General features: G+C 30.1%; 3 protein-coding genes across 6 annotated transcripts in view; 1 reads left to right on the top strand and 2 right to left on the bottom strand.

The window, feature by feature from the left end:
• On the bottom strand, nucleotides 1–7,615 carry LOC132950179 (F-box/LRR-repeat protein 6). Its single transcript, XM_061021452.1, has 8 exons — nucleotides 7,264–7,615; nucleotides 3,779–5,109; nucleotides 3,533–3,699; nucleotides 3,298–3,467; nucleotides 1,663–1,803; nucleotides 803–1,190; nucleotides 571–730; nucleotides 1–502 (listed from the first exon to the last, which is right to left on the bottom strand). The coding sequence occupies exons 2-8, from the start codon at nucleotides 4,999–5,001 to the stop codon at nucleotides 292–294; spliced, it is 2,460 nt and encodes an 819-aa protein (XP_060877435.1). The 5' UTR covers nucleotides 5,002–5,109; nucleotides 7,264–7,615; the 3' UTR covers nucleotides 1–291.
• A 4,745-nt stretch (nucleotides 7,616–12,360) lies between these two features.
• LOC132951054 (AP-3 complex subunit mu-1) lies at nucleotides 12,361–15,758 on the bottom strand. Its single transcript, XM_061022747.1, has 10 exons — nucleotides 15,486–15,758; nucleotides 15,225–15,409; nucleotides 15,035–15,147; nucleotides 14,840–14,961; nucleotides 14,593–14,752; nucleotides 13,832–13,945; nucleotides 13,554–13,739; nucleotides 13,327–13,485; nucleotides 13,214–13,264; nucleotides 12,361–13,145 (listed from the first exon to the last, which is right to left on the bottom strand). Exons 1-10 carry the CDS (start codon nucleotides 15,518–15,520, stop codon nucleotides 13,011–13,013), a joined length of 1,260 nt encoding a protein of 419 aa, XP_060878730.1. The 5' UTR covers nucleotides 15,521–15,758; the 3' UTR covers nucleotides 12,361–13,010.
• A 323-nt stretch (nucleotides 15,759–16,081) lies between these two features.
• LOC132951045 (Bardet-Biedl syndrome 2 protein homolog) overlaps nucleotides 16,082–19,722 on the top strand; it is a 23,507-nt gene continuing 19,866 nt past the window's right edge. Inside the window, exons 1-2 of one of the 4 annotated variants that reach the window (XM_061022734.1) lie at nucleotides 16,105–16,146; nucleotides 19,403–19,492. In XM_061022734.1, the coding sequence (XP_060878717.1) occupies nucleotides 16,120–16,146; nucleotides 19,403–19,492 (117 nt within the window). In that variant the 5' untranslated portion in view covers nucleotides 16,105–16,119. Of the gene's footprint in view, nucleotides 16,147–19,310; nucleotides 19,499–19,722 lie in introns of those variants that run through there. The other 3 variants (XM_061022733.1, XM_061022735.1, XM_061022736.1) reach the window with 3 other exon arrangements.

Below are 19,722 nucleotides of genomic sequence, written 5' to 3'. Positions count from 1 at the left end.
AAAGGATATCAATATACGATTATATTATGTTTTGTTTAAATCTTTTTCATGGAGAAAAATAATATGAAAAAAGTAATTTTTTTAATTTGTACTATTACTTAATATATCGGGCAGAATAATTAATAATAATATTAAAAAAATAATAATAATAATATTAATGTAAATTTATAACTATCACATTGAACAACAATCTCTCAATTGTTTAAACATAACATGTAAAAAAGTAATAAAAAAAAAAAGAAATAAATAAAAACAGTAAAAAAAGAAATGGAAGGTACCTTAATGTTAAATCTAGCCGCCTCCATCTTCAGATTCTTGAGATGAATCCGGTTTATTAAGCTGTGCTCGTAATTCAGTCAATGAGTGACCTTTATACAGCCTTTTGATGCCTCTAGGTAGGCCTCGGCAGGATGCTAAGTTTAAGGCGCTGAGACGGTGACAATTATTTAATACAGCTTTTACTGGTTCAAGACTAACAGAAGAACCAGTAAGATCCATTTTTCTAAAAATAAATAAATGTCCATACATAAATATATATTTAACAAAATAAAAACAAGTTGTAGTAAGTACCTAAGCATAGATTTTTCTCCCTGTTCTGAAATTGCAAAAACAGCTGCATCCAGTATTGTAGTGTTGGTTGACCATGAGAGATCGATTTCTACGAGACTATGACTCCACTTTTTACATATCAGATCAAGACCAGAATCTGATACTCGAGTAACAAAAGATCCTTAATAAAAACAAATAAGAATTTACATTATATAAAGAACTGTTTCTAAACCATCAAATTATAACAATTTACCTGATAAATATAGGTGGGTCAAATCCCATGCAGGTATCCTAACTAGACTTGAATCTGTTACTTTAGAACATCCTCTAACATCAAGCACATACAATTTATGCGATGTTTTTAATATCCTCTCAAGAGCTTGATCATCGATAAATGGTTGTCCAGAGACATTTAGATCATTAGAAATTGTAGCAACACTTAATTCTTCCAAAAGTGGAAAACCAGGAGATAAGGCTTGCTCGTTTAATGGAACATTACTTAGACATAGTTGGCTAGTAGACATTCGTAGTACACGCAATTTTGGACATCCTTCTTGTAAACGTTCAATATGAAGATTTCCTGTATTACCAACCATCCGGACTTTAGTCAAATCCAAAGATTGGAGATTTGGGCAGTGCGTCTGAAATAAGAAACCATAATATATGAATTGGATGTATAAACTTTCAATATTGTTGACTCCATACTGCTTTGATAAAATTCAATAATATTTGGCAAACAAACAAATACATTCATTTGTGTCATTATAGAAAGAATTCAAAACGATAATGGTTACTTAAAATAATACAATTTATTAGTCTTTGACTAATTTTTTAAGTATATAAAATAATATGATAATGTGAAGAAAAACATTTTTTTTTTATTTTTTCAAGGATAAACTAACAAAACGTATACAATTTATATACTAAAATTATAACTGAATAACTTTAGTCCAATTTTTATGACAAAAAAATAAGTTGAATTACTACAAAATTTAACATATCTATAACTGATAATTTATCAAACTTAATTTTTAAAGGGCCAAATTAACCAGTTATTTTAAATATATCAATAACTTTGAGAAGTTATAAATTAAATACATTTTAAATACTTACAGCTAAAGAATTGACTAATTGAGTAATCCCCGAGAGACGATTATCGGCCAAATTTAAGTGTGTCAATCTTTGGCCCATGTGTTTTGTCAGGAACATCAGAGAGTTTAAACAAACTCCACTTTTACCACTGCTATGTTGAGCCTAAATAAATTCATTCACTCAGTAAAAAAGATTGAAATAGTATATTGTGTGGCAAGGGCGGAAATTGCCTTCCCGCACAAGCTACACATACTATTTTTTGTCACGCCTCTGCCTTTATCGAACACAGCAAAGGTAATGCAGGGATCTTATACAACTAGACTATAATTATATGACAACAATATTTCATGAAAGAAACGATTTAGTTTTATTTATTTTAAGCGTCACGTATGGAGGTTATAATATGATTATAAGATGTTACCAAACGTTTATGTTTTTTTAAGACCGACGGCCGTGGTATAGATTTCAGTGTCTGTTTGCACAGGGTGTACGCGCATGAAATGTGCCCGGAGAACTTTTGGGGATTACCACTTTACCCCCCGCTGGACGGAAAAAGGACGCTTTCTAACGCTTTGACTGTTATCGAAAACCAAACTTTCGGTGCAGGCGTGACAAAAAATAAATTACACAGATTCCTAGCAACAAAATTTGGGACACGATAAAACAATTTATAGAATAGAAAAAGTAAATCTAGTTCCTAATGTATACTCTGTTCCAATAAAAAATATACCAGGTAGTGACTGGTTTCTGTCCAGTGGCGCATATCTCCCACATAACGTCATAGGTAGTGGAAAGAGAAATAATATGTACAGATATTCTCTTTTGAAACAGAGTATAGTTTTTATAACATTAATAATAAGTAATATGAGTATAATACATATATTTCATCCGGGTATATATTTTAACTTTTGATCATGAAAAGTATCCATCTAATATTGTAGTTGTAATTATCTGGATTTAAATATAAACCACTTAAAGTGAGTCTTTAAAAATAACACATTAAATGGATGATTGTTTTATGAAGCAGATAAGCTAATTTCAACACAATAAAATTAATTTAGTGTACTCTTTTACTGTATTTGCAATATGTGTTATTATTTTAAACCAATCCACAAACATAAAATATTAATTGAAAAAATTAGTATTAACTAATTAATAACAAACAGATATTTATTATTTAAGATTTTTATTATATTTATTGAATTGTGTTGATATATATTATTGTAGTTTTTATTTATTTATCTAAGGTTTTGAATAATAACAATGACTATAACACATTATTATTTTTATCAAACACTTATTAAATTAACAAGTACATGCATAAGCATCTAGGTATCTTCCAAAAATAATTGTCACAATTTTATGAACAGACAATTCTTTACTTTAATTAATGCCAATACAATTTTTGTTAAAAGTTATAGTGATATAGGTAGTATAGTTTGTTTGAAAAATAAATTCAGAACTTAAGATAAAATTGTACATTTCATTATTACCTATTTTTAAAATTGCATTAATAAATCCAGATGATGATAATTTTACTATGCATAATATGTGTAATGTGTATCTAACTACTTTTCATGATGTAAGCATAAAATAAAATTAATTAGACAAAACACACATAAATATAAATATAATATAAATAATAAAATGTCTTACATTTATTCCTGATAAATCTATTCGTTCCAGTTTGTGACAATTGGTGATAATAAACCGAACATTATCCAAACTAAGACCTTCCCAACCTGTTAAACTCAATCCTCGTAGATCTAAGCATGAGGTGCTAATTTTATCTAGTATAACAGGAATGCCAGTAAATTGCCAACCACCTATAATATTTTTAAATTGTATTATAAACTATTTAGTTAAATTAGATAAATTTTAAAGTATTTACCTAAATTGAGTTCCTGTACTCTGGCAAGTCGGTTTTCACAAAGCCATCTAAAGTTAATATCATTTCTTATAGGATTTTTTGAAACCCATCGTCCGGCTAAGTCAATATTAGTCCAAAGTAATGGATCAGACGCAACCATACGCCAAAACCTACAGACCTGAGACACTCTGAAAAATATACATTTGTTAGATTAAGAAGTTTGGATTCATTTAGTATTTTTAAGTTTTGATAAATCATTTTATTTACCTGACAAGAAACGGAATGCATCCTTCGTCTTTAGTTGCTAAACGAAATATTTCAAATAGTATAGGTTCTGGTAGTTGATAACCCCATAAACTTTGTTCAGCTGGTTCGTCACATTGCATTGTTTTACTTTCATCTGATTTCTTCCTACTTTTTCGTTTCTTTTTTTGTGGCATAGCAGTTAATGATATTTTTAATTTGATACCACCATTTTCCGCAATTTCACTATGATACATTGAGCCTGCAGGTGGTTTTTTGGGCTTAACTGGTTTGTCTTTGGGAGCAGAACGCCGTTTGCGAGGTTTTCCAGATTTAGTTAGGGTTACACCTTTGACAGTTGCAGATTTTGGTATAACTGTTGGTGGAGTAATTAAAGTCTTGGGAACCTCTCCATTAGTAATAATTGGAATAGGTTGAGGTTGTATAATTAAAGATTCTAAATCAACTCTAGGTGAACATAAATCACTTGATACACTTTCAATTGATCGTGGATTTGTTTCTACAGACCGCTCACTGCCAGTCCTTTGTGTAGTAGCAGGACTAATAACGCTATCACTTAAGCTAGAATTTTCTCCATTGCACATAGGTGATGCACTAAGGGCTCCAGCACCTGGACTGTCAGACACACTAACAGGTGTAGGGAAGCTGGCAATAGTTGGAGATATACCAGGAGAATACTGATCATTTCTTATTTGCCTATTACTAAAATCAGGCAAGGTTGGTGGTCCTGTATTAACTGAAGGTATAAAGGTGTCTACGTGATTTGACATGGTAGAAGGGTCAAAGCCAGGAAGTGGTAAGACCGAAGAACTTGTGTCCATTGAATTAAAGTTAGAACTTAATGTTTGAGGATTGTAATTAAAAGCCATGGGTGAAGGATTTGGCGTTAGTACAGTATAACCACCATAAGAATCATTCATAAAATTTGAGTTATCCTTGTTAAAACTTTGACTCAGCAACTGATTTGAATCTAATCGGTTCCGATATACATCTTGTATCATGTTATTGTTAGGATGCAACATGTTATTGTATGATAGCGGATCAAAATTTGGAACATGTAGTGGTGGATGATGGGTTGTTTTATCTTGATCCAATAAAAACTGTTTAAGACATTCATGATCTTGGTCTATTTCCAAATGGGAAAATAGAGATGGATCACTGATAAAACAATTGTTGCTATTATCCATTTCACTCTGCTTCAGCAATGGTATGTTAAAATTATCCATTTACATACAAAACAATGGGAAATAAATCCACAAAACCTCGTTGATCCATTAAGCAAAGAATCATTCAGGGAAAGATGTAATAGGCCTGCTATATTTGAGGCTAGATTCCTGAAAAATAAAATATAATAAGCATAATTAATAACAAAACATCATAGTAAAAAAAACAATATATTAATTTATATTGTAAAAAACTAATAAAATGTTAGGTACACTTTAAAGTTAGGTATTAGTTTAAGTATAAATTAAAAATAAGTTAAATAACATATGTAGTAAAAATATCCTTATAGCAGACACCTTAGAAACATTAAAAATCGCCTGCTAATAAGAAATATTAACTAGGTATTGTGAATAATACAAACAATTTGAAAAAAATTTTTAAAAACAAATTATATCTATATTACCTAGGTATAAATTACATATTTAAAAGTAATCCCATATTAAAGAAATTATTTCAAGTAGGTACAACATTTATTTGGATTATTTTCCATTAAACAGAGCGTGAATGTACCTGAATCCATAATGGAAACTGAAATTTTGATAGTTATGAATTAAATTGATTGATTCCTCTATGGCATAGATTTGTTAAATGCTATATTACTACATTACAATTACTATGTTTACATAGTTAGATCAAAACAGTTTTAAATCCATAGGTAGGTACTTGATTTTTTGCTGATAGTTTGAGTTATTTTATTTTAGAGTAACAAATTTATTATCCGTGGATTTAAAAAAGTTTTAACTTCGCCATGTAAAAGTAGTATATTATTACTCCAGATTACTACTTGTATGTTGCATAGGGATAATTCTTGGGATAATTAAACATAATTCAAATCAATAGGTACAGTAATAGAAAATGTTAAGGTCTGCAAACAAATGAAGCTAAACAATTTATCGCCACAGTGGCAGTTAGTTAATATAGTGAGTATAATTGGCAGTGGTATTTCTATTTCTGTTCATAAAAGGAATCAATAAACAGTTATAAAAGCTTACGTTTGTTTGACTGCAGTGTATTTTACTATAATTATTATTATTTTGAAATTAATACATAAGCATACAAAATTAGTACTACTGACTCGTACTACAACTCAACACGGGGCTTATCATTTGATTAATCAGATATAATCAGATTCTAGAATTAAAACTAAACTAAGAAAACAATTTAGATCAATAATAAACAACTAAATTAGAATTACTGCTTTACATAATACTTTCACTGGGAAAAATAGTATAGAATGCTTGTCAAAAATTAAAATAATGAAAACATCCTAACTAATGTGATAAGAAAATCTCAAGGGATATCTGCATGTGAGTACTGAATAAAAACATTGGGAGATGTATATCTTAAAGAAGTAAAAACACTTACCTACGTGACAAAATAAAATCTAAGAAACTATTTGGTGGAGGTGGCAGACACACAAAATGGCAATACAAGAAAAAAAACCGAGTGATGTTACGGCCAACATACAAGTTATTATAATAGATAATATTATTAAAATATTAATAAAAATTTATAATCATGTAGGCATGTAGCAAGGCTCGATACTCTAAGTTAGATTGAAATGCCCCCCACACACACATTTTTGACAATGCTCAATGTTGTTTATACTATTATTACACTATATGAATATTGATTGCGGTGGGGGTGCATGGGAAAGGGGAGGGAAGAAACCCGATTCCGCGGAGATCTCATCATTCAGGCGCGTACATCGACGGGACGGTGGTGCAAGTAGACACGGACGTCCGGAGTAAATACGGTTCGGGAGACGGAAAAGAGTGGAAGATAATCGAAACACAAACTTCAATAGTCACAAATCAACGGATACTCCTAGCCTAGGGGTCGTAACAACAATACGAGTATACGACTGAGACGGTCGACGGACGACGACAACCGTGGCGGGCCACCTATACGTCACGTTATCACTTTCCTGTCCGTGGCTGTTATCACGGGCAGTAATACAGTACAACAATTACACACACTCACACACACACACACACGCATACACCGTATTTAGGACATGATAATATCTCACAATTGAACTATAATACTGGCTTTCCCGACAGTTCGAGCAACGGGCCTAACCAAGACATAAACTGGGTCATCGGCATAATGTCCGAGCCCTGGTCATTGGGACTTGTAGCCCGTTGACGGCGACGACGGACGCGAGGATAGCTGGCACCCCGTCGTCATACGTGTGCCCCCTCTAAAGTATCTGAAAAAAGAACGCAAACAGCGCCTCGAACCAACATTGTTGTACTACTCACCAATAATCGGCACACTCGGTGTGCGCTCCTTGTCTCAATTTGATGATACAATCGTATACGGTTGAAGGAGGCGGCGGCGACTGCGACGGCCGTGTACTGCGGCGGCGGTCGTTCTCTCTGCGCCGTATATCGATCTAACGCGACGCGTTGACGACGATGGCGGCGGTCTTGTTTAGGCGCGCGCGAAACGCAAATGGTCGGCGACCGGCTGCGGTGGACGTCATCGGCAGAACGGCGGATACACGGGAACGACGGACACCACGGGAGCAACAATTATCGCGAAACGCGTACCAGAACAGACATCTACACTGCTGCGGAGTGCGGACGAACATCCACTGACCTTCGGTCGACGGCAGTGAGAAACAAACTAATGGGCTATTGTCAAAACGAAACGCTCATATGATTGGCTTAAAAATAAACTTTCCACTGCAGTGTCGCCAACACGCTTTCCTGCTGCTGGCCACACCGTTGAACGAACCACCGCCATAGACACTCTTGACTCTTCAATCATCAGCTTATTATTCGCAATTCGCCACAACCGCCACCGTCATCACCTCCACGGCACCGCCATTTGCCAGTTTGCCAGTTTGCCACTACCATCACCAAAAACGGTGACACTTGTCGTCGATTTCAATATGTCATAATATTATACTCATATTTATACACACCCAGTAGCGTACTCAGGATTTTGGTTCAGTTAGGGTTTTGCCTAAGTAAAAAAAAAACATTATTTTTTTTCTAAACCATTTTTATACAAACAATATTATAGTTTGGTCATTTATAAAGCCACCTCGGGCCAATAGAAACGTGGTTATAATCGATGGACGATGATCCACCATCGATTATGGCAGGCGTTTAGCAATGTTCTAAATAATTGATCTGTGCAGGGGCGGACTGGCCCACTGTTCTGTAGGATAGTAGGCCCTTGTACCACGGGGACCTTCATCAATAAGCATCAAGTAGCTATAAAGGATTGCACTTCTAAACAATTTATTATTCTCAATCGTGATTTCTGATTTCTGAATTTGATTATAGAGTACGCAGGTACTGTGGTGAATGGCGATTCACAGCTACCGAGAAAAGGGAAGTACTAGAAAGTGTTAAGTTCGAAGATATCCTCGACATTCTCAAAAAGTCTTCAACCTTATTAAATTATCTATTAACAATATATTTTTTTTTATTCATAGATAATTATAATGTTAAATTACTATACTGCGTCTCAATAAAATTGGTTTTAATTCTATGGTGCTGTAGAGTATTATCTTAAAACTATATAATTCTAAAATTGTTGATTGTTATAGAATATAGAATGCAACCAGTATAAAGGAGTAAGATATTAGGATTTAAAGCAACAATTAAATTGTGTAAAATATTGTAGGCAAACTATGAATAAGAAGTTCTCTGAGTACAGATAAATAAGTGCAATGGATATGCATTTAATAATGTATAACAATAAAAATCTAAAAAAAAATTAACTGCTTTCTCTGGATTTATCAAAAGGAGGCAAGGGCCTTTTACAATTCTAGGACAGTAGGCCCTCACTGACCCAGTCCGTCCCTGATCTGTGTGTATCAAAATGGTGGTAAATTTTTTTGTAGAAAAAAGAAATTTCAGGGGGAGGTGGGGGTCAGAACCTTACCCCTGCGTACGCCACTGTCATATACTATGTACCTAGTAGGTTTACAGTATATTATTGTTAATTATTATGGGTTCTTCAGTTCTTACCAGTTATCAATGTGTCAATGTCTATGTCATACTTCATACTTCATAGACTGAACAAAAAACCGGACCTAGTGGCTATGGTCAGGCCTAATGCCTATGAATGTTAATTATTTTTTGATCGGATTTTAATTGAACATCAACATTTAATACATACGATTTTGAATTGTATACTTTTAAATTAAAAACTATACATTAAAAATTTAAAAATACAATCGAGTTTTAATCACTCAAATTTCAAGGAGTATAAAAATACATTTTTACGGTATTAAGTGTATATGAATCATCGTCAAGGGACAAGAAAAATATTGCAATACCTAAGAGAGATTTACGAGTTAACTGTTGCCTATTTAATTTACCTTTACTAAACCATTCAATCGATCAAATATACAGGTTGATTCATAAAGCGTAGAACACTCATTATCTCAAAAAGTATTAATGTTTTTGAAAATATTTTTTTACATAGTTTCAAGTTGTTAAAAATCTATGTTTTTATTAAAAAATTATATTTTTAAATATTTTTTATCAATATAATTTTTTAAGTTTCTTACTTTTTTGAATGACAGCAGAGTTTAAATTCATATTCCAAAGCAGAATATTTTTCTTAGTATTTTGATTCATAAAAATCTAATTTAGGGCGATTAGTCTATGAGGTATAAACATTTAAAGTTTAGATGGGTGGAGTGGAGTGGTATGGGGTTACCCCGGAAATGTGTGTCCACTACTCTGCTTGTCTAAACCTTAAATACTTATAACTCATAAACCACTCGTCCTAAATTCGATATTTATGTATTAAAATACTTAGAAAAATATTGTGCTTTAAAAATGAAATTAAACTCTATGCTGTCATTCAAAAAAGTAAAAACCTTAAAAAATTATAAGAATAAAAAATATTTAAAAATATAATTTTTTAATAAAAATGTTGTTTTTTTAACAACTTGAAACTATGTGAAAAAATATTTTCAAAAACATTAATACTTTTTGGGATAATGAGTGTTTTACGCTTAATAAATCACCCTGTATATATTTAAACTTGAGTTGACAACATTATACTTTATATTATATTTATCTTTATATTTTCAGTTTATACTTAATAATAAATATATTTAATTAATGACTTTATATGCCTAAATATAAACGTATCCCAATGGGCTCCCGTCAAAAAAGGTTTTACGAACAGGTTCTTCCCAAACAACTCCTGATTTTTACAACACAAATTCCTTCCCACTTCATACATACCTACTTGATACTTCTGACTTAGAACTGTTTCAAAAGAGGTGTGGTTAAAAATGTCTTAATGTTATTTTTAGGGTTATATTCTAATTATGAAAATAATATAAAATAAAAAGGTGGGTAAGTGGATATCGCTCTGCTGTACAGTAGGTTACAAGTGTGTCACTGTAATGGAAGTAAATTTAAATTCAATGATATAATATCATTGTATAAGAAAAACGGTTCTGAGCGAAAACGGTCAGTCAGCCTATGGTATTACTAATATATTTGATGATATTATTGTGAATAAAGTACCATATATAAAACCTATTTACGTGGAGTCTTGTTTTAAATTTTCAATCCTTATCTATAAAAGTTAAGAATTTTATATATTATTTATATATATTTTTCAACTGCTATTGTAACAATATATCAGGAGCCTTGCATTAAGTTTTCACGCTTTTTTTCCCAACAAATAAAATTGTATTGATATTTATAGAAAATAAAAACTAAAAAAATTGAAAACTGACAATGTTCGTAAACAGCTCAAAAAGAGTCAAATTATTTTCAAAATTTTATCGTGTATAGAAAATGCTTATATAAACATTCAGTGAAATTTTCAAATATCTACAGTCACAAGTTTTTTAATTACAACAAAATAAGAAAATCGTTACATGATAAATCGAGTGAATATCAAATGTTGTAACAATATGAATTTAAAACGCTCATAAAAATTTTATTTGACTTTCTTGTAGACATTTTTTTTTTTTGATAAAGGTAGACTTATGGACAATCTTGTATTACATTTTTAAATCTTAGATTTAAAAAGAAAAATTTTTATGAATTCTCAATTCAAAATAATTTGCTAATTTTCGTGATTTTTCCGTATTTTGTCAGTATTAGAACTTTAAATGCTTATAAATAAAAACTGTGACTAAGGATTTTTAATTTATTTCATCTGCCTTTGAAACAATTACCTAGGAGCCTTTTTCACGTCGCTTTTGAAAATTAATGGTAAATTTCTACTTTTGACCCCCCAAAGTACCAACTAGATTCACTTTATATCAGAAAAGTTACTGTTGAAGAAAATCTAAGCACCTTTCCTGTCCTAAATGGTGATAAAAGTATTATAATTGAATTATGCTGATATAAAAAATAAATAAATACGTTTTATTTTATTAGATGAAAATTAATATAAAGTTTCCAAAGAGTCCCTGTTTTTTTTCGATTTAGGTGAATTCCCAATTCATATATATATTTTCTTAATTATTTTAAAATTTATATTATACGACGGTATACAGTACCTATACCGGTATATTGACCTCAAATCGGTATACCACTATTACCGTCAGCAAGTTTGTAATACCTTTTTTTGATGGGACCCTTTTTAGTTTTTACCTGTTTGTAAAACACTAAAACCCTTTTTGACGGGAGTCGGGAACCGTTTGGGATGCGCCACTAAATATATTATTATTTTAAAAACATGGATAAGTTGGTATTGGTTAATTCGGTCGCGTCGTCTTGCTTAACTATTTAAGGTGCCCATCGCATCAGTCTTCTGTCGCACTCATGGCTCATCAAACATGTAATTAATATAAATTATGTTGTCGCTGATTAATTTTCGTATTTGATGTATTATTTTTTTTTATTTTTTTTTTTTATTTTTTTTTTATTAGGGTTAAGGCTTCAATTACTAGGTTATTAGCCTGTGGTACTGTAGGGGAGGGTACTGTAGATTTGTTTACACGTGTGTGTTTGTTTTGGCAGAATTTTTAATTTGGGCACCCGTAGGTATCTGCCATGCCCCCGGGTGGGGGATGGCGGCACTTGTTCTCCGGACACCGTGACTTGCCCAAAGAAAAATGCCACCCGCGACCGAGGTATCGAACTCCAGCCGACGCCTTAGTCCGCTCGGCCACTCTGTCCCCCATTATTTTTATTATTTGTGAATAAGTTGTAGTTTAAAATTTCATTTAATTATTACACGACCAAAAAAGTTAGTTAATATATTGACACTGTAGTATTCTAAGCTAAACCACTAATTTGTTTTATTTTTATACTGGTGTTTTTGTTTACTGCGTTTTTTTTTTTGTGGGTCATGAATAATAATATATTTTCATCGGAACATGATCAGACACAATAATATTATTAACAATTAGTTAAGGCATATTTATTAGGCATGTGTCGTACAAATTATAATATTATTATAGACATTGATGAAAACAAATTTAATTTGAAAAAAGATAATTCTAAATTATTTTTTATTATTTCTTGGAGTACAATTTACTTTAACACTATTGCATAAAGACCCCAATTTTAGCGATCCCTCCAGAACCAATATCCTTACTAAAATATCATCATAATCACTATGAACTAATTTAATAAAATTGTTATATAACATAATCACTATATGATCTATTTTAATAAAATTGTTTAATTTGAATCTAAATTATGGTTGAACAAAAAATCATTATATATTTTTTATAAATAATTTATTAAAGAAAATAAATTAAAGATCACAAATTACAATTTTCATTATTCATATTATTATGGATTTTTGATATAGTGTTACTATTAGCTAATAAATAAAAAATAAAAATCAATATTTAAAATATTTAACAGTTTAAAGTAAAAAAAAAATGTTTAAACATCGATATAACTAATATTTAATAATATTTAATTATATATATTTTATAGCTTTAATATACAGATTATGAATGACAAAACAATATTATTTATAAATTTAATTTTAAAATATAAATAAACAAATATTTTATATTTATATATATAAATTATATGTTTAATTAATGTTTATATTACATCCTCACTTGAAATTTTCCCGCTTTTGTAATGTATTTAACACCTTTAAAAGGTTTATATTTTTCACCGTACATATCAAGACGATTTACCTTTAGTCCAGATAATGCTAATTGATTGATGGTAAATTTCACCTATGAATACAGTACATATTTGTAAATTAAAATAAATTAAAATTAATATAATTTAATTTAATACATACATTAATAACAGGATTTGAATCTGTGACAACTGTGCTTACTGGCAGACTAATCTAAAATTAAAATTAAAATTAAAATCAATATAAATTTTCAATAATTTTAGTAACATCCTTACAGTTCCTTTTATATTTGGAAGTTTAGTAGTTTCTATTCGCCCAACTTCCCAAGTCAAAACTTTAGAAACGGGATCAAATGAATGTTTACCTTGGTTAGGAATAAGAGTACAGTTTAACACACTTTTAGGCATAGGTACCTCTATGACAACATTTTCGATCTAAACATTTTTATTAAATGTTAATAAATTTAAGTTAGATATTTAAATTATAATATATTGGTACTGACTGTTCTTCCTAGTGTCTGTTTTGGTCCTACAGTAATATCAAGGCGACCACTACCAGTTGTCGTTTCTTTTAATGCAAGCATGTGTCGTATATAAATTGGAATAGCAACTATTCCTTGTGACCCAATGTGATATGACATTAACCGGAAATTACCATCCGGAGGTATAAATGATAAAATTCTTTCAGACTATTATATAAAAAAAAAAAAAAACGATTATATCAAATATTTTATTAAAATAGCATAATATAAGTACTATAATGAATAATAGTTTTTATTACCTCCCATCTTTTAAATCGAACACAAGGGTGGAAGCTCACATCATCAAAAAGTCGGGGGTTCATGAATGATAAAGAAAGATCAGGCATCCCAGTAAGTTTTATGCTGCAATCAATCTTAAACAAAAATAAAATAAAATCATACATATTAAATGTTTAAATTATATATTAGGTACATATATTATTTTCATAAGCATAATAATATTTGAAAAACATTTAAGTTCTTTTAACATTAAAAAATAACAATTTCATCCACTTCAGTTTTTATATAAAAAGATATAATACATTTAAGAGGATGTCACACCCACATGTATTGTCCCGTCTTAGAATTGTACAACATAGGAAAAACTGTTTAGCGCTACAACTTAACTCCTTCTGTATTTGTAGTAGAATTACGAAAATTCCATAACTCATAGGAAAGAACTTTATCTATATCCTAGTGTTTTCATTTTTTGGATAGCACTAACCAATAATTTTTAATAATTAAATAAAAAAACAAAAAACCTAATGTTTTCAAACTGATAATTTAAATGCATTTATGTTATCCAAATAATAGTCACATATTTTTAATACATTGTATCAATAAGATTGATGTTAAGACATAGTTGATACAATAAATTCACAATTAGATACAATTTTATATTACTTACTCTATTTAAATTATCAAATTTTTATTATAGAAGAAGTTACAATACAATCTGTTGCATATCTGTTTAAAATGGTTTTTATCTATTTTTTTTATTTATAGTATTAACATATCTTACATATCCTTGAATTTCAGCAAATACGGTAGAACCACCTTTATCAATAATAGCATCTACTTCTTCTATTACATCAAAGTAAGCTTCATTATTGGTATATTTTACACCTGATCTCCTCCATGGAACATTGGATAATTGACCACTGGGTAATGTTGCACTTACACTAAATAATATTAATAAATATAAGTAATTAGATTTTGAAGTATTAACATTAATAACCAAACATAATTTGATATTATGGAATTATTACTTGGATTTCCCTGTAACAGAATTGGCGATTGTTCGAAGAATGTTTGGAGGTTTAATAAGCTCTTTTAGAATATTCGATTCAGTAGCTAATGGAAAGCCATTGTCTAACATTTCATCCAAAAGCTAGCAATCATAAATCAACATTTAATTAATTAATTAATAGTTATAAATTATAATACTACATAAACCAACTTACTTCATAAACAACAACATAATTATCTTTAACAACATTTTCAGAGCATTCTGAAAAGTAATCCTCAAACGTATCAACTACTCTGTGTAAGAATTCTATGACAAATAATGGTGGAACTGTAACATTATAGAAACATAATTAATAAATTGATATTAAATAAAAAGTATTATTATTATATAACTGAGAAACTAACCTTCCGTCATACAAACAGCTACAAAATAAAGACCGCATCGATAGATACTAATCAAATAATGATGTGGTGTTGCTATAACTGGGGGAATGTCCTCTGGATTGATAGCTTTTCGGTGTTGATCAAAAAAGTAGTCACAAACTGATCGGGAAATAATACTTTTCCAGTGTTTTTCTATAAAAACATCACTAGAAAAGAAAACAATACAATACTAGTAAGTACAAATGCTTGGTTTACAAACAATCAGGTATAGAGAGTACTTACCAAGCAGAATTAATAATAAATAAACTATGAATCATGATTGAAAAGAATATACAATAAAATTATCACAAGTTATAACAATTTTATATTCAGGGTTAAAAAAAAAAATTATGACATCCAGAGTTTGATTCAATATGTGTATCACCCTATGTCTAATGTCTATAGAGTTAGTACTTTTTTTTGGAGAACCTGTTATTATTTTGTGTTATCTGATAAGACATTAAAAAATGAAATATAAATTATGAACGTTATCATCAGGAACTGTGCAATGTGCACTGTGCAGTGAGCACAGTCGTCAAGCGCACACTGATCAGTTCAAACAATTGTGACTTGTGGCACGGGGCACGGTGTCGACGTGTTGTATTGATGTATCCAGAATTTTTTTCAGTATGGGGGGGGGGGCGGTTAAAATACATTTTTGACAAATTTTGTCTGAAAATGTTGTTATTATTTAACAATTTTCGGAGGTGGCGAGGGGGGGGGGGGGGTGGTGGTGGTGGTTTACAAGTTACAACCTACTAAAACAAAAACCCCCTGGATACGCCAAGCCATATATACTTAATATGTCTATGGTTGTAGCACTTGTAGATAAAGAGACTTTACTATTAGAGAGCACTCAGCACAGTACTCATGGTTGATGGTTGCACTTATTGTCATAGAATGGGTAAGTCAAACTCCTCTTTTCTCTTTAATTTGTTTCAATCTACCTATAAGCAGTCCCTAGGCGCAACTAGAGTTAAAATTCTGGGGGGGGGGGGGGTACAGCTTTCTGAACAAAACTATTAATTTAAAATAATCCACAGGGGGGCTTTATCTATAGTCAATAGTCAATAAGGATTATTTATGGGGGGCTAAGCCCCAGAGTTGAACAAAATTGTATCTAGATAATTATTCGAATATAAAATTATTAGAATGATTTTTTACAATTATTTGAATAATTTGAAAATATCGTTATTCGGATAAAAAATTATTTGAATAATTTGAAAATATTATAATTCGAATCATTATTTTTTATAAATATTTGAATAAAAATGTAGGATACATTTTTAAATTTCGAATAAATTCAAAACATAATAAGTCGTTAATTTTCAAAACCAATCTATTATACTAGTAAAAAATATGTAAGTATTATAGTTATAGAATGATTATAATTCTTCTAGTATGTCTAAATGTATGTATATAGTATGTACCTTAGTAGCAGTGGCGTAGCCAGGAATTTTGTATTGGGGAGACTAAGTATACAAATACAATGTCTTTTATTTTTTTATTAATCTTCATAAAATCTAAGGTTAACACAATCAATGGGGGGCTGCCCCTAAAATAAAAGAAAAGAATGTTTATGGTGAAAATCACGGATGTACCTGTATAGCATTATAATTTATAGCCAATATAGCCCAATAATCCATAAACTACATAAACGTCTGTGGTGAAAATGATCAAATTTACTATAGACCAGACGTATTTAAACTTTTTCATCGCGTGGCTTCTTTGTGTGTTCCCAAATAATTATGAAAAAATTGAAACAATACGGATACAATATTATACAGCCAATATGCAGGTGAAAATTACAGTGACTTTAGTACTAGAAATACAACTTCAAATAGTCGCGTAACGTGTTTCATTATCATTTCCATAATCGCATTAATGATTATAAATAATATTTATATTAATTAACAATTATACATGACCTACATTAATTTTGGTTTCCGGTGCTTTGACGCAGCTTCCTTCGAAAAATCTCGCGACGCAGTTTGAATACCTCTGCTATACTAATATAGAGTATAGACAATGTCTTGACAAGTTAGATAGAATTTAAATTTAATTTTTTATGATTTTAAAATATATACCAAAGGCACCTACGCATTATTTACAATTTACGTATCCGTGTAAATTATCTAATCGGCAACCAATAAAATAGTGAAACAAGATTCGAAAGTTCCGTATCTACGAAGTGTACTGTGAAATACGAGAAAATACATCATTTCCAGGGTACTACTATTATAGAAGCAAATCTTAGATCATATATGATCTAAGGAGGTAAATACTACTTATCTATAGTATTTGATAGAAGTCTCAAGCTCAAAATAATTTGCTAATTTTCATGATTTTTCCATATTTTGTCAATTTATGAACTTTGAATGCTTAGAAAAAAAAACTGTGACTAAGGATTTTTAATATTTTTCATCTGCCTTTGAAACAATATACTAGGAGCCTTCTATTAAATTGTTAAGCTTTTTTAACCAACAAATAAAATTTTATTGATATCTTTAGAAAAAAAACTAAAAAAAAATGGAAAATGAAAATGTCCCTAAACAGTTCAAAATAAATCAAAATATTTTGTAAATTTTATGGTGTATAGAAAATGCTAATATTAACATTCAGTCAAAATTTCATGTCCCTACGGTCATTTGTTTTAGAGTTACACCAAAAACCAAAATCGATTTTCTCAAAAACAGATTTTGCGTAAAAATTCCCGTTTTTCCTTAATTTTTCTTTTGTTTTTCACGTCGCTTGTGAAAACTACTGGGAAATTTTTACTTTTGACCCCCCAAAGTACCAACTAGATTCACTTTACTATCAGAAAAGTTACTATTGAAGAAAATCCAAGCACTTTTACTGTCCTAAAAAGTGATGACAGACACAAAAATAAAAAAATAAATAAAAAAAAAACACACATGATTGTAAAATCAATACATTCATCGCTTCGCTCAGAATCTAAAAGGTGGGTAAGTGGATGTCACTCTGCTGTACAGTAGGTGACGAGTGGATCACTGTAATGGATGGACGGATGGTGTTAAATTTGAATTCAATGATATAATATCATTGTATAAGAAAAACGATTCTGAGCGAAAACGGTCAGTCAACCTATGATATTACCAAGTATATTTGATGATAATATTGTGAATAAAGTAATTATTTATATATAACTTATTTATGTGGAGCATTGATTTCAATTTTCAATCCTTAGCTATGAAAGTTGAACATTTTATAAATTAAAACTAACTACAAAATAATTATTAAATTATAAATTTGATAAATTTTGTCAAGTTTTGAATTTTAAATGCTTATAAAAAAAAATGTATTTTCACGCTTTTTTACCCAACAAATAAAATTTTATTGATATTTATAGGAAAAAAAAATAAAAATTTGAAAACTGACAATGTCCGTAAACAGCTCAAAAAGAGTCTAATTATTTTTAAAATTTTATCGTGTATAGAAAATGCTAATAAAACCATTCAGTGAAATTTCAAGTATCTACAGTCATACGTTTTTTAGTTACAACAAAATAAGAAAATCGTTACATAAGAAATCGAGTGAATAACAAATGTGAGGATAGGTAGTTTTAATATCTTGGTCAGTCTGCAGTCAGTTATAAACAGGAGTTAATCAGTTCGCTTACGTATGTTGTTATTACTTAATAGACACATTTTTTTCCGATTACTAAGTAATGAGTTTTAATTTTTTTCACTAGTTTTTTTAGAAGTAGAATACTTATCACCTGTTAGTTGTTACTATAAAACGCCATCGTCAAAAGTCAGTATATCAGTGCCCTTGTCTACGGCACTGATATAGGTAAATATACAATATGCACCTAGGTACCTATGCTACCTTGCTCTAGTTATAGACAATAAGTAGTATCAATGTATCATTTGGTATATATTGGTCAATAGTAGCATACTACTCATACCAGTATGTACTATGTAGTAGTAAACAGTAGATACTAGTTAGTCACTATAGTTACTATGGTTTCCAGTATTATGCAGGGTTATATACAAACCAAAAGTATAAGATATTGTATAGGTTTGTTTGTAGGTACAATCAAACACAGTATTACAGTAATTCATATTTATGATAAGTATTTACAACTTAAGTGCTATTCAATTTGATGTAAAATGGCTATTCCTTTATTTTCATTACAGTTACGACATAGTATAATACCACATTTGGTTACAATAGGTAAATATGATGGATCACATCATTGTTTGACTGCAGCAACATCTGAAAATAAGGCAAGGGTGAATTATAAATTAGTTAGGTACTATTTTTTTTTTTATAGTTTTAATGATATTCTCATAACATTTATTAATAAATGTTTATACACCCAGGGCAAGATCAAAGTTTTTACCTTCTAAAGTCTTTTAAGTATAAAAATAGGTTATGAACTTATGAAATTAAATTTTAATTAATATTTTACTGCCACCCTAAGGGGTAATCACGATTCTATATTATTATTATTTTT

This window comes from Metopolophium dirhodum, chromosome 8 (genome assembly GCF_019925205.1).
Source record: "Metopolophium dirhodum isolate CAU chromosome 8, ASM1992520v1, whole genome shotgun sequence".
NCBI lineage: Eukaryota > Metazoa > Arthropoda > Insecta > Hemiptera > Aphididae > Metopolophium > Metopolophium dirhodum.
This window is presented reverse-complemented; position numbering and strand designations above follow the sequence as displayed.